Genomic DNA, 16,108 nt, shown 5'->3' with positions numbered 1-16,108 from the left:
TATTTACAATTTGCTAGCACGTTGTTTTTTTTTGTGTGTGTTTGTTTATTAGAAGTATACAAAATGTGTTCTATTTTTTGATTTATAGATGTTTTTTTTGTAGAAGTAATTTAAAGAGAATAATAATTGACTTGTTAGAATATTGGATTTAGTCATATGAACCAATTTTGGAGACTTAACCTTTCATGAATATCATGAAATGTCTATTTTCGTAATATCACTTTACTTGAATCTCCAGGTATTACACTCAAAATTAAATGAATATACCACTAAAAACCCTTAGAGGGTGTCTTTCATACGAAAAGTGTGCCTTACTTCCTTATGTTATCTGGTTTTTGACCAAAACCAAAAATCTAGCATGTGGAACAAGAGGGGTATTGTCTAGCCCTAACCGCTGGAAAATGAAAGCTAGTTTGTTTAAAACATACTTGCTGGTATTTATAGCAAGACAACATAACTATAAAGAAAGATGTTTCCCCTGCACTGTACACACTTTGTTAATAAAAATAAGAGGACAACTGGCTGTTTGCAGGAAGAATCGTTCAGACCATGCATTTCCAGTAACATCTGAAGTATTGTCAAAAAATTAAATAGTTCAAATAATACATCAGCAATATTTGGTTAAAAGGTTTTTAAAAAAATTTAAGTACTCACTTTTGATTCAGTCTTTTTATTAACTGCGGATAGAGTGCATTTTAGTTCGCTTCAAGAGCTTTTTTTTTTTGTTTGTATCCAGTATTGTTTGTTGCATACATCCCCCCCCCCCCCCCCCCCCCCCCCCCCCTTCCCCCGTCTGCTGCATAATTGTTTTCTCAATCAGTCTTTTACAAAATCTGAAAACAAGCGATTCTTTTCATCTGTCATATGTAAACGACATCAGACGTGGGGTTTATGTAACAGTTGTTCCTATTTAATTTAGAGTTAAAAAAAAAAAAAAAAAAAACTCAAATATAAATAAAATAAATACAAATTTGATTAAGCTGTTCCATAAAAATGTGTTTTGAACAACAAAGTATCTTTGTTTTTAACTTTTGTTTACTGACTTCTGAGTCATGCTGTATGTTCTATATGTCTGCTATGCAAAACAAATACCATCACTCTTATGGTGGTAGTTAGAAATAGTTAAATGTGGATTCATTTTCTGTTGTATCGAAAGCAGTAAAACTCGCAAACACAAAGAAATGTAACATTAATGCTTAAATGTATGAACGTTTTATCATGTTTTAAGAGTTTACATTTAAAACATAAAAAGCATAACATTTGTTAAAAGTTAGAACATACTGCAATAAAAGACCAGATTATGTGTTAAAATTTGTAAATACAGATTTTAAGAAAGTCTACACCTCCTTGATCTTTTTTTTCACATTTTGTTGTGTCAGTGCCTCAGAGTTTCATGCATTTAAATTAGGATTTTTTCCACTTATCTACACACCATACTCCACACTGTTAAGGGGGAAAATGTTTTTATTGAGAAAAACATTATATATTAAAAATGCAAAACTGAAAGATCACAATTGGATAAGTCTCCACCCCCTTGAGTTAATACTTTATGGGGGAAAGGTATCTACCAACTTTGCACACCTAGATTTGGCAATATTTGACCATTCTTCTATACAAAATTGTATTGTTCAAGCTCTGTCAAGTTCCTTGGGGAGCGCTGATGGACAGCAATCTTAGTCATGCCACAAATTTTTGATTGGATTTAGGTCGGGGCTGTGACTGGGCCACTCAAGGACATTTACCTTTTTGTTCCTTAGCCACTCCAGTGTAGCTCTGGCTGTGTGCTTTGGGTCGTTGTCATGCTGAAAGGTGAACTTCTGTCCCTGTTTCAGTTTTCTTGCAAAGGGCAGCAGGTTTTCCTTTTTAGGATTGCTATTACAGGGGGGGGGGGGGGGGGGGGCGGCGCTATTTCAGTTTTTATTTTTAATTAATTTTCTACAAATTTCTATAATATTTTTTTCACTTGGAAGTTGTGGGGTAGGATGTGTAGATAAATGAAAAAAACAAAACAAGTTTAATATATTTTAATTCCAAGCTATAAGGTGACAAATTTGAAAGGGGGTGTAGACTTTCTATAGGCTCTGTATATACAAGCAAAATACAATGTAATAATTTTGCATATTTATATTACAACATTTGTACATAGTTGTTTATTTTCCATACCAAAAAAATAACATATCTTAATATGAAGTCTAGTATATAAACATTGTAATAGTCTAATCTTGCTGTATGAAAAATGCTTAATATATTGGTTCTAACATGTATATACATTAAATACAGTAGAACTAAAAACACAAGTCTTTATTAAAGCTTTTATATGTTAAACATTCTAACAAACATTTTTAAAAAATCAATTTTGACATATATATATATTCTAATACTTTAAATGGCTATAACAATATGCTAACTAAAAATATGCTTACTCTACATATTTTACTTAAATGTCAGTTAAAGCTGTTTATTTACTAAAGTGTAATTTTGATTTAGATAAAAAGACTATCAACAATGTTGTCCTTAGGTTTGATCAGTTATTATCAGAGGCTTATATCATACATGACCAAAAGACAAATTATATTGTCACATTTAAAAAAAAAAAAGTTGAAAGTAGCCAATTTAAAACTTGTCTGCTCCTGCAGACCTTTTATTAAAAAGCCAATTTTCAGAAGTTTTTTTTTTTTTTTTTTTTCCCCCAGAATTAGTTCATCTCACGCTGTAGGAGCTTTTTTTTTTCCCCCCCACTTGTCAATGTGGAAACCTGAACATATCATCTTTCAATAGATATACAATGTGAAAAGGTTTTTGTCACAGAATATTTTTGTCATGGAACATTATTTCGGCTCAGAAAATATTTTATGTTAAGACAAACACAGCAAAATATCAAGTTAAAATTCTAATGGACAATTAGCAGACAGGCAAATGAAAAAACTCCAGGTTCACTGCAAAAAAATACCAATAAGCAATTTACTTAAAAAAAGCAATGTTGAACCATACTATAAAAAATGAAATATTCTAGTTGGACTCTAAGGATAGTTTGTGTTAGTATTTCCTGATCACTTTGTACTCTTTATCCCCATATCCATACCATTCATCACAACCTTCAGATCTCTGCTCTATGCCTCTGCCTTATTATTGGAATGTTCTCCATGAGCCAGACCCTCCTCATTCTCTCGCTCCTCTTCTGGTATCTAGACAAGACCAACTCAAGCAGGTTAGTAACCACAGCCACCATTATGCTACAACCACGTTACAAACCATCTGAAAACCTTTCCTAGATGTAATAAAATAAAAGTATTTAACATAAAGTCCAAGACAGGCAAATTACATTTTAACAGGATAGTGAAAAAAGATTAAGCTAAACATATATAAGCTTAGCATATACTTAGGGCTTTTTTTGGTTTTTATTTTTCATCGCGTGATGTCCCTTTTTTTTTTTTTTTTTTTTTGCGCCATCTCCATTCAATTAAACTCTTGGAAAAGTTTTGATTGTGAAACAAGTTCACTTTATTATTTTTTTCTACCGTAACATGATTGAGACTGATTCTGTTTCATTGATAATGTAAAAAAAAAAAATAAGGTAGCTCCTTATTTTTAATTGAAACTGAATGCAAACATTGAGAAGCGAAACTGATTTAATTAAATTGTAATTCAGAGGAAACTTATTTGCCAAACAGCTTATAACATTTTTGCAACACATCATTAAGATTGTAAATCTGGGAAAAGCAATTTAACTGAACTTGCTTTTTGTGTTCTGTTTGAATAAAAAAATATGGATTTGCCTTTTTTTTTTTTTTTTTTTTTTTTTTACATTATCAATGAAACAGAATCACAGTTTAATTCAAATTATGATATAAAATAATAAGAAATAATAAGTTTCACAATCAATGCTTTTCCATGAGTTTAATTAAGAAATTGAGTCAATTAAATATAACTTCAAAAGAACATGAACATGTTACATATATATGTTAATTGCCATATAATATATATATATATATATATATTATATTATATATATATATATATAATATATATATATATATATATAACATACCTCCCAGTAATGGAATCATCAAAACAGTTTTGATCAGGTGGCTGTCCCCAGAATGGCAGACACAAAATGAAACCTGTGAACAGTGATCAAAAACATTTTATCCTGAAGTGAACTTGGTATAAGGTGGACACACTTTATAACAAATCTTTTTCAATCCTTCCTCAGATTTCATTTATCGTTAGATTTTCTTCACATATGCTGACCTGTCACAACAAAAAAACAGTTAACCCAGCAGGTCCATGCAGCATTTTACTTTTGATATTTTGCCCTTCACTCTGCTGTTGGTACAGACATTTTATTTCATTTAACGACTGGAATAGATTGAAAAAAAATCACAAGTGAGGGCTACTGCACTAATAGACCAAGCAGGTTTTTTTTTTTTTTTTTTTTTTTTTTAGATGTTTCCTTGTTTGTTAGCATTTAAAGTTTGCTTTAAATCAGCAATTCTTCTAACTACTTGGCTAGTTTACTATTTAAAATACTTTCAAAACACTGGATTTGCATACCTGTGATAGTTCCTCCCACAATGGCAATAGACACAGATGTAGCCAAGGCTGCTGCCTGCATGGCACATGACCCACTGTCGGGGCAGAATGAAACAAACAGCATATGACATAAAATAATCATAACGCTTATGAATATATTATTTTTGGCATTCTTTTTTTTTTTTTAATTTAGTCATTGCCAATTATTATTTTTCTCCCCAATTTAGTAGTGTCCAATTATTTTTAGGCTCAGCTCACCACTACCACTCCTGCATTGACTCGGGAGGGGCAAAGACAGACAAATGCTGTCCTCCGAAGTGTGGGCTGTCAGCTGCCTGCTATCTTTACACACTACAGACTCATGTAGCCACCCAGAGCTATAGTGTTGGAGGACAACACAGCTCTGGGCAGTTTACAGGCAAGCCTGCAGGTGCCCAGCCAGACCACAGGGGTCACTGGTGCATAGTGAGCTGAGGACACCTTGGCTGATCTAGCCCTCCTTTCCCACCCCAGGAGGCGCTGGGCCAATTGTGTGCCACCCCCTAGGAACTCCCGGTCATGGTCAGCAGGACATAGCCTGGATTTGAATTTGCGATCTCTATAGGGCACATCCGTGTGGGGCGCCTTTACTGGATGTACCATTCGGGAACCTCGTTTCTTTGACATTCCTGCTTCTAAAATAACCCTTCAATTTGAAGCTATGAATTGGGACAGAACCCCATGGAAACAAAGTTGTCTTGAATTAGGTTAACAAATTGGTTACAAATAGAATGAAGACAAGCAATAGGCTCAAAATTAGGTATGCATTTTGCAAGCATGTATATGGGAAAATGAATTTTAAATTGAATTCTTAAACACTGTGGTTAAACTTGATCAAGGATCTATTAAAACAGATTTTTACTTGAAACCTACTGATCACCTGTACCTACATATGTCATCTGCACATCCTAGTAATTCCTAAAAGACTGGGTATAAGGTAAAAAGAATCTATCCTGATTAAAATGATTACAAAAAACAGAAAGGAATTAAAAATAAATCTTAAGAAAAGTGGAGAAAAAGAACAAATTATTGAGAGAATTTCAATAAGAATGAACTACCTGATTATAAGAAAAGGGAAGCGAAGGTTAACAGAGTACCATTAATAATTACATATTCTAAATTATTACCCAACATTTCAAAAATAGTTTGGAAGCATTTACATATACCTCATAATTCAGAAAAGATGAAAAAAATATTTTTGAAAACACAGATATTTTGCTTTAGAAGGGGTGCCAAATTGTAAACGTGGTTTCTTTTCTGCAAGGAGAATCCGCCCCTAACGAACACCTCATCAGCAAGCGCATAACGGCTCTGTGTGTTATTCTCCCATGTCGCCATGTCTCAGCTGCTCATTTTTATTATTTTTTTAATATTCTGGGGGATAGGTGGCAATGCCCCATTGTGGGGTGGGTTAATCATTATTGTTATTTTTCCATTCTTGGTTTGGCAGCCTTGTCTTTTGGAGGGAGGTGGCCCATAGCCATTTCCTATCTGCAGCACTGGGATGCATGTAATTGTTCATGTTTTTCCAGCTGGCCTCATGCAGTTAGCCATTGAGCACCCACGGACGAGGCCTCTGGCCAAATAAATCATTCACTCAGGCCCTGAGTGCCATCACAGTCATAGGGCCCTGAACACCTATCCCAGTTCATTAAATCATTCATTCATTACAGATTCTCTGTGCTGAATAAAGGCATCATAGATGCATTAAGGGACATTGAAACATACAAAAGTGTGCAAATATATTGGTAAAGATAAAAGTGAAATCTCAAATAAAAAAAATAAATATTCAGTCTTAAAAAATCCGTCATGCAAGGATAGCGACATTGTAAATGGTGTATTTTGCTAAAATGTAATAAAATACAATATGTAAGAGAGACAGGTACATCATTATATAAAATAATACAGAACCACCTACCAAATGTAAGAAATAAAGTAAATGAACCAATAGCTCAGTAATTTAACCAGGAACAGACACAACATGCATGACATAAAAGGGGGTGATGTAAGGATACACGCAAAGTGATTTACGGGTTTAAAACCCCCACTTTGCTGCTGTAAATCATGTTTAGCAGCTGTAAAGTCCGATTTTAATGCTCGCAAAAAATGTGGCATGTGTAAAGAATGGTGTTCACCTGGCGTTCTGCACCAGCGATCAAATTTTCACTTTGCCATCATTAATCCCTTAAAATTATATTGAAATGCATTCAAATGAAGAAAAGAGCATAGAGTTGGGCGGGAACTGGATACTAAGCAGGCGCAAACATTATAATGTGATGTAAGGATTTTGCCGTGCACTTAGACAATTGCTGACCCTCCAAAAACTACACCTCTTCTTACAAGGTGTAAATCATTGTAGAAGTGAGTAATTGAGAGCTGTATAAAAGCACACACCTGCAGAGACCTGTCATTGGCTTCAGGATGGTTGCTGTGGTACACTTCCTAATGTGGCGACACTAGGGTCTTGTTGAGGAGAGGCAGGAACATTTTCAGAGGAGAAGGGCAAGATGAAAATGATCCTACATATTCAATCCCAGGGTCACTTTGTTTGGGATGCTGGAGGATGCGGTTCTACAGCGTTATCATCTAACTCTGCAGGTCATCCTGGACCTAAAAGCTGAATTGAGGGATGAGCTAGACCCCAGCATCAATCTAGGGACCGCTATCCCTGCACATGTGAAATAGTGTTCTCTGCACTACTCAGACTCTGGTTCTTTTCAGAGCGCAGTTGGAATGTCTAGGCAAATTTTTGGATGCCATGATGAAAAGGAGCAGGCCAATACAGACAATGGATACCCGCATAACTGATGTTGGCTGAGGCTTTTCCAAACAACCCTGTTCCATGTTGTGACTTCAGCTGTAAGGACCCTCAGCTCCTTCTCTGAAAACTTTTGTTTTTTTCCCTGCGTGCCAAGAGGACTTTGCTGCCCTTCCTCTGACATATTCAACATAACATATATATATATATATATATATATATATATATATATATATATATATATATATATATATATATATATATATTTGCTTTTTAATTTAAATCATGAGGTGTTTACAGTGTCATACTGATGTCGTTTCTCTCTCTCTCTCTCTCTCTCTCTCTCTCTCTCTCTCTCTCTCTCTCTCTCTCTCTCTCTCTCTCTCTCTCTCTATATATATATATATATATATATATATATATATATATATATATATATATATATATAGTGCACCTTCTTTATGTACATTTTTCCAGAGTGGAGAGTCTCCGATTAAAAACAGCCACAATACGCCAGGAGGATTTATGGTAAAATAAGGCACTTCTAAACACTTGTGGTGGTGAACACCACCGTGTCTGGATAACAGCTGGATGACAAGGACTGGACTGGCTAAAAAAAATGTCATAAGAAAATACCTAAAAAAAGATACAGTAGCTCTGCAGATTGATAAAAGAAAAATCCATTGGAACCATTTGTGTTGCTTCACGTCACACTTCTCTTGCACAAATTGATTTACCCACACTGTATAACCACGTACAATACAAAATTAACAGCATGCTCGGGAATTTCTTTTTAACATAAGTGTTGCGCTGTAGTGTGCTTATATGTTTTTCATTAATCATTGGGTGGACTTTGTGCTCAGTACTGATAATACTCAAACTGTGAGTAACAGTAATGTGTATCTGTTATTAGGTTGATCCTCCATTAAGCAATGGCACAGACATTTCCTGAATCTTGTTTGGCTGCTAACATCCCAATGTCATCTGATCTCATTTTATTATTACAAGTAAAATCACAGTGCTTAAATAATAAAGAGCCATTTTATAAACGCAATAGCACACTTGAAGGTGTGACCTGTTCTGATACTTCTCAGGTGGTTGAAAACATTGGGTAGCAGTACGGCTTATGTTTTCTTTTGTGCTGTTACATCAGCTGCAAAACATGAACTAAATATAAGCAGGGTAGAGCAGCTGGCATATAGAAATGAAGAACTAGAGTCCTAATGAATATAAAGGCACTATAGTTACAATATTTATTACACGCATTGATTTGTTATTAATGCTTTTACTATCCTTTGGATATACCCGTACAAAGAGCTTAATGTTAAAGTGTGGAGTAAGAATTGAGAAATGGTGACTGCAGCACAACTACAAAGCAGATGAAGTCCCTGTATTTTGAAATAGTTGCACTACTATAGTAATAATACTCCTGAAAACCGTAGTTCATTGCAAATGTTAAATTGTAGAGGGTATATATGTGTGTCTTTAAATATAATTATCTTCAAAAGAAGTATTATTTATTATAATTATTATTATTATTGTTATTTAGTCATTCGAAGTAAAAGTCCTCTTCAAAATCACAAAATACTTACAGACAAAAACTTAAATCCAACAGTCGAAATTATTCCAGCTATCAAACCAATAAGCATAGCTCCAAAGGGGCCGATATTCATATCAGCACAGGTTCCTACTGCCACGCCTCCTGCTAGAGTGGCATTCTGAATGTGAACCTGTAGAGACAAACCAAGGGATTCCATCTGCCTTCATATGATGATTTTGGTGCTAACTTGTCCGAATTGGAGATGGATTCTTTCTCTGATTTATCCACAGTAATACAAACTGTAGCAGTGTGAGCTTCGCTCCTTGGATCTCTTTCAGACAAGGTGCCTAGTGCCAATATTGTGACAACAACTGAGGATTAAGTCAAATGCACCCAACAGTTCAGGTTTTTGTTTTCAACAGGTATTGAACAATTATCTATAGTTTTTCCATGAACATAACACAGCATAATGTTTTGAAATACTTTACATTAAACAATATTGTTGTTATCTGTATTCATCATATGAAAAAAAAGCAACAAAAAAACATTGCATGATTAGAGAAACTATCTGACTGCCCATGTTTATAGGTCTCATTTAATTGCAATAAGAACAGACAGAACAATTGCAAGATAGCAACATCATGAAATGGGGGCAGTACATTTTTTTTTAAAACTAATTTTAAGCTATTCTTTAATTAATATAACTTTTTCAAATTATTTAATACATAACTCTTACCATGTCAAGTTTGCCTTTGTGTTCCACAAAGCTGGAGACTGCATATGCAGCAACGACACAAGCAGCCAATGAGAAGTAAGTGTTTACAACAGCTCTATACTGAGCTTCACCTTCATTAGCAATAGCAGAGTTAAAGCTGGGCCAAAACATCCACAGGAAAATGGTACCTGTAATGAAATAAATTGGTATGTATGTATGTATGTATGTTTGTTTAGTGAATTAGGGTAAATGAGCAGACAATACTATAGTATTATATGTAATTTGCAATCTGTTTCGTACCAAATCTAAGAAACTCATTCTACTTTATGAATATTACAATTTCCCTGAAAGCAGAACAAATTAAACCCACAAACACGTGTTGAACATACACATTTCAATATCTAACCACTAGGTGGCATACCATGTTTACTTTAATTATACATATTTGTGAAATAATAATATAATGTACTGTCATAACTGAAATGTATTTACGGATTCAAACAAAAAACATAATAAAAAAACATACTCTTTGTGGAAATCGGTACAGATGAAAAGGTGCTTGGATGGTTTAATAATTGTTTTATAAATCAAACACAAAGTATACAAGCAGTTGGTTTAACCTCAGAGAGTATTGAATCAGTTATCAGTTGAAGCAGTTACTGAGGGATTCATTTGCTTGTGTTGGTTCTGTTCATTTGAATTTCTGAGGGGTTGCTTTATATTAGAGTCTACCTTGACCAGGTCTCTCTTGAAAAATCAATTTTAATCTCAGCTGGACTTTCCTGCTTAAATAAAGATTCAATACAAAATAAATAAATAAAATCAACGCACACACTTACCAATCATTGCAAATAAGTCAGAGTGGTAGACAGACCCCTCGTTGTTCTGTCTATTTTTCAAATCTGGCCTGTAGAGGATACGGGCTACAGCCAAACCAAAGTAAGCCCCAAAAGCATGAATTATCATTGAGGCCCCAACATCATTAGCCTGTTTGAATACACATTGTCAACAGGTTAGTTCTCTAACAATGTACAATAAGAGCTTATATATGAAACTTACTCACAAGACTTTATCTTTGAGTGACATGTAAAATCACGCTTTTTAACATTCCCTAGTCATGCTTCTGTCATCTGAATGCTCTGCTGTAGCTTGAAGTGTGCTTATAATGTACTAGTCATCTTTAATATGTCAAGTATGTGGACTGAAAAGAAAACAACAAAAGATTCACACTTACCTTTAGCACTGTAGCGACCAGATGCTCATTCATTGCAAACACAGTGATCTCCAGGATTGTCATTATCAGTAACTGGATGGGACTAGTTTTTCCCAAAACAGCCCCAAATGAAATGAGCACAGTGGCTGTGCTGAAATCTGCATTAATCATTCTGGTGAAAGAGATGACAAAAACACATGTTTAGATTTTTTTAGTACTTATTTTAGGTTATTTGAATGTAAATATTTTTTTAAATTTACATAGAGAAATGGCCTACATGTTATATTACATAGGACTTGTGTTTGGGGAGGGCGATTAAATAAATATCATTACTTTATAATGTCAATTTCGATTTTCCCATTGTGGAGGTGCCAGAAGCCTTGCACCAGTATACCCCACTGAAGACCCATGGCTGCCAGGAGCATATTGAGTCCAACACTGCTGAAGCCATATTTCTTCAAGAAGGTCATCAAGAACCCGAATCCAATGAAGATCATCACATGTACATCCTGGAACACTGCAAGAAACAAAAAACAAAAACAAAAAAAAACCAACAACTATTAGTTAAATTAATGCAACTTAACCAGTAAGTAAAATTGCATTTTCGGCATTTTATTATTTTTTTTTACTGTCCCCTTTTTTTTTTTTTTACATTCCCCTTCTATGTTATGTTTCTAATCATTCTGAAAAAAAATAAATAAATAACATATTCTTTAATAACTGGAATACATGCTTTGATAGATAGTTGTTAGTTCAATCATACTTAAATGAAACTATGGGTTAGGAAAATGACACTGCTTTCTCCTGAAATAGACACTGTCCAGAATGCATTGGGTAATATCATTCCTATGAACCTACAATGAATCTAAGAACCTAATCAAGGACATGGCAATAGTGACAGGGAACAGTAATTAAGGGCAAAACATTTTATTTTAAACTTCACCTTAACTCTGAAAGTCTCTGTATAACATTTCTGTGTGCACTGAATAATATATAGAACACTTTATTTTCCTATCATTATTTGCTTGGGAGACTAGCTCAAGTTGCACTGCATGTCTTCTGGGTTTTTCAGTTGGCAGATAATTACTTGCAAAGTAATTACTTACACATTATTTGCATTTATTTGTTTTACTTTTATGTGAGTTGTGTAGATTGTAGCTTTCAAGACTTTTTTCAGCTTCACACATTAACATTGCTTCTGCTGTCAGCAGTTTGTTTTTATAACATAAGGCTTCAAACCATTCATCAGAGATTAAGAACAAAAATAAAATTTAAACCAAAAAATACAAGCTTGCTTTTATACTTTCACTGTCGTCTAACACGTATGATTCTCATTACTTCAAAATACTACAGACACATTTATCGTTGCATAATTGGTTTCAGCAAATGAAGCTTGTATTGTATACATTAGCATTTTATAGACTTATAATATCAGCTGGGTACTAACTCCCCATGCAGGGTACAGTACTTGATAGAAGCAGGTAAGCCTCTATTCACTGAAAAACTGGGAAATACATTATTTGCAACGGCTTTCAGCAAGTTATTTATGATATAAACATAACAAAATTTGTATGAAACATTACTACATTTTATTGATATATTTATAAAAAGGCCTTGAGTGTGCCAAACAACTCAATTAACATCAGCTGTAAAATATTGATGGCCAAACGTTTCAACATTTTGCATTTGACATGTAGTATTTCCAGTTTTTAGGCAGGGTTCTAATCTACAGCCAGAGAATGTAGTGTCTCTTTCCCATAGAGCGGCGCTCAGAGTGTGGTTAAGGGGAGCCTGGGTTGTTTTTCCACTGCAGAGCCAAACTACGCTACTGATATCACACTCAAGGAAAGACAGTTGTTATTAATTATTGTTATTAATTAATTAAGTTTTCCAAAAGATGTTCAAACAAATGGTGTTCAAAAATTAACAGACCAACGGTACAGCTCTGTCTTGTATCGCTCTATTTTGGAAATATGCTTCTGAATTTTTTTATAATCCACAAATTTTTACTGATTATATCGACTTAATAAAGTTCAATTAGTTCTGTTGAAGGGGAAAATAGAAGGATTTAAAAATATGATTTGACAAAGATATCCCGTTTAAGAATAGTAGTTGTTTTTTCTAGAGTTGTTTTTTTGTTTGGGTGCATAAAAACAGAAGCTGTGCGAGGGCAACGAGAGCCATAGTTGTATGTATGTTACAGCTGTATTTTGATTTACTATATTTTTGTAAAAAAAAAGTTTATAATTTTTTTTTTTTTCTTTATATTAACATAATAAAGGTCAAGGATGAGAAATGTGGTAGAATTTTGTGTTCTTGAATGTGTCAGTTAGGTGTACCATACCCACGTTTTATGCCCATTTGTTCAAATCATAATAAAATTGGTCATAAACTTTCTCATTTCAGACCTTCCTGAACACTTCTATCTTCCCACAGAGAAACTACAGCCTTTAATCAGCGTCCCAGTTGCTTGTTATTTATCTTTCTTGAGTGTACTGACTGATGCAACATAATAATGAAAATTCTTAACTCCGAGCTAGATTCAGATGTTTTGTGGGGTCAGAGTTTCATGGTTTGGTTCTTGCTCGGCTCGACAAATAGCCAGCGGAGGACCGCCCGTACCTGTACCATACCGAGCCCTTACAGGTCGGATGTGCCAGTGGAGAAGGGGTATGAGTATTTTTCCTTCTGAGTATACACATTTCTTTCAACCATTAAACTTTTTCCTGTTATATTCCTACTTGTTGCAATTGCAATTCTGTTTAAAAAAGTGGAAAATATTTTCCATATATCACATAGCAAATAACAATTGCAATTTCAGCTGATGCAGAATACTGTACTTATTTACACTAAAACTATTTAATGATTAGAATCAAATAGTGCTCACAAATGACCTCCTGGAGACTGGGAGAAAAAAGCCTGGACATATCAAAGGATTTCGCTGAATTCGTCACAAGAGACCAATGATGATAAACACATGACTTTTTTTTTTTTTTTTAAATAACTCGTTTATTTTGCATAAATTAAGCTTTGTTTATGTACGTTTGTATAGCTTTCTAGATACAGGAGGAAAGTTTGAGCCACACAAATTCTTAATTCATTTCCATATGATGAAAATATTTGGGAAATTACATAAAGGCTAAACTGGTCTTCACATCTATTAAAGATTAAAACCCAATTTTGTATTGGTTCCTTTGGTTAACAAAACTTAAAATGCTCAAAAGCAATAAACCTCTACAGTTTTCTAACAATTACTTTATGATTATGTTCACATGTTAAGATTGTAACATTAAAAAGTGAAATTACTGTACAATCTTTCTTATATATGGTGGCTACACAATTGCTTACATAGTTGGGTTATACATGTTAATTTAAAGTTTACAACTATATCATTCCTAATTTCTTGTTACATAATAAATATATGGCATTACATTGGCCAGCTGCTGGTGAATACATTACTATGCTATCTTCCATGATCCTCTTTTTAGACTTCCAGAGACTCTCCTTTCATCCTAAATGTAAATTTATTTGATCTTTCAGTCAATGCATTTTAGTTAATGTTGATCAAAGTTTGCTTTCCCTTTCCAATTCCAGAACCAAGTCTGTAAGTAAAAATAAAAACCTCTCATTTTAGATTTACTGTCCTTTCCATAGATCAATCGCTAATCTAATTGTAAGGCATTGCTATGTTTTATTAATTCTTTTTTTTTTGTTTCAGTATTATCTGATGAAGTGTAGTAGATTTGGTGTAGAATCTTACAGTTAATGACCCTCACATTTGAATACACTCACATACTTAAGAAAGACAACACTGTAGTAATAGTATACAGCAGTAGATAAGGGTTCTCTCTGGTGGTGGCTGAGCTTTTGCTGTGAAACATGTGAACCTCACAGATACATACCTCTAACTGACTAATATGCAACATGACAGGTAACAATTCATACAGTAGCCATATCAAAGCACACTGTTCTTTTATCTTTTAGAAGACATTCTGTGTACAAATGCTGAGAGAGTGACTCTGACCAATTCAAACCAGAAATCCTTATTTAATTACACTCAGCAGCATTGAATTATCAGTGTTTTGGCAAACAAAATAGTTTAACTATGGTTTAAATGATTAAATCAGTGTAGCAACTGTTAATTAAATTACTAATTAAATATAGGCAATGGCATACATTGAAAGAAAAGTATAGATTTCTTCAGCATACATGCCTAACTCATTTTAGGAGTTTGCAAACATGATCTCAGCTCTCCTCCAATAAAGCAATAGTTTTGTCTTAAATACAAGTTATAGATTCACATTTTCTAATACTTGCCAAAAAAAAAAAAAAAAAAAAAAAAAAAAAAACATTTATAAAACATTAAAAGCTCATAGAAAAATGGTAACCTTTATCTTTATAGAATACAAATGTAACATTTAAATGTAATATTTTGATAAAATACACAAGTGGTTCACAATCATTGATAATACCTACTACCTCTTTTTTTATTAAAAAAACTTAAATATAATATCACTTACACAAATGATAACATAGCTGCCATTTCTTGTTGTGATATGAAATACAACCTCTAGAACTCTAAATTTGGTCCCATTCCAATTTTTGGTTCTTGCAGATTGATAAGATAAAAAAATACTTACTAGGGTATAATTGAGAGAATCTAACACTGTCGGTGGTGGAAGTATCATTTGAGGTTTGTTCATGGCCATCATGTTTTGAATCCTTGTAGGTTACAAAAACGGCAAATAAAATAATTATTAGAATCTCCAACGAAAGGGCAAGGATAGGAAATTTGAGCCTCATATTGGTAGAGAAAGATGAAGGCATGTTGTAGTCTCTTGGTCCTTTGTGTTTTATACTAGAAAAGGACTGACGCCGGTTTTTAAATTGGCTGCAGATTCAGTTGCAAGCCAATGACAAGGCAAAACATTGGGGGACAAAAGTCCACACCCAGCTAGAGAGGGCTGGGACTGCTACAGAATGTGGGTGGGGGGGTGGGGTCGGTCTCTCTTCTCTGTATATTGAAACTTTCTGTAAAAATTGAAACTTTAAGTAAAAACATATTCATTAGATTCTTTATAGTTAAGTCTAAGAATTTCGAGCATATTTTCAGTATTGTCGAATGTTAGTAATACTTTATAGTCCAATCTTCAACATTATGAACCCATATTCTTATTCTTATTTTCAGGAGAATGTCATATTATTTTAACCCCAAATAAGTAGAATGAAGCACATACCTATTTTACACAATAATAATAATAAAAAAATATATAAATATAAATCCAATAAGAAGCAATTTCTTACTTCTTA

At 33.7% G+C, this 16,108-nt stretch overlaps 1 protein-coding gene and 1 long non-coding RNA gene across 2 annotated transcripts; both read right to left on the bottom strand.

Moving 5' to 3' along the window:
* Window positions 1-3,129: 3,129 nt before the first annotated feature.
* Window positions 3,130-4,720, bottom strand: LOC121315594. Its single transcript, XR_005950285.1, has 3 exons — window positions 4,555-4,720; window positions 4,049-4,121; window positions 3,130-3,185 (listed from the first exon to the last, which is right to left on the bottom strand). It is a non-coding gene; the product is annotated as an uncharacterized LOC121315594 (long non-coding RNA).
* A 4,172-nt stretch (window positions 4,721-8,892) lies between these two features.
* Window positions 8,893-15,712, bottom strand: LOC121315593 (ammonium transporter Rh type A-like). Its single transcript, XM_041249821.1, has 6 exons — window positions 15,439-15,712; window positions 11,132-11,315; window positions 10,820-10,970; window positions 10,425-10,572; window positions 9,607-9,773; window positions 8,893-9,060 (listed from the first exon to the last, which is right to left on the bottom strand). The coding sequence occupies exons 1-6, from the start codon at window positions 15,623-15,625 to the stop codon at window positions 8,908-8,910; spliced, it is 990 nt and encodes a 329-aa protein (XP_041105755.1). The 5' UTR covers window positions 15,626-15,712; the 3' UTR covers window positions 8,893-8,907.
* Window positions 15,713-16,108: the final 396 nt, after the last annotated feature.

This window comes from Polyodon spathula, chromosome 5 (assembly GCF_017654505.1).
Source record: "Polyodon spathula isolate WHYD16114869_AA chromosome 5, ASM1765450v1, whole genome shotgun sequence".
NCBI classification, from domain to species: Eukaryota; Metazoa; Chordata; class Actinopteri; order Acipenseriformes; family Polyodontidae; genus Polyodon; species Polyodon spathula.
Note: the sequence above shows the minus strand (reverse complement) of the source record. Positions and strands in the feature narration are given on the sequence as shown.

Excerpts from the sequence above, each read along its gene's own strand:
- LOC121315593 (XM_041249821.1), bottom strand. The coding sequence starts at position 15,625 with ATGCCTTCATCTTTCTCTACCAATATGAGGCTCAAATTTCCTATCCTT. Across the intron at positions 11,316-15,438 it reads ATTCTCTCAATTATACCCTA|TGTTCCAGGATGTACATGTG; the intron begins GTAAGTATTTTT and ends TGTTTCTTGCAG. Across the intron at positions 10,971-11,131 it reads ATCGAAATTGACATTATAAA|AATGATTAATGCAGATTTCA; the intron begins GTAATGATATTT and ends CTCTTTCACCAG.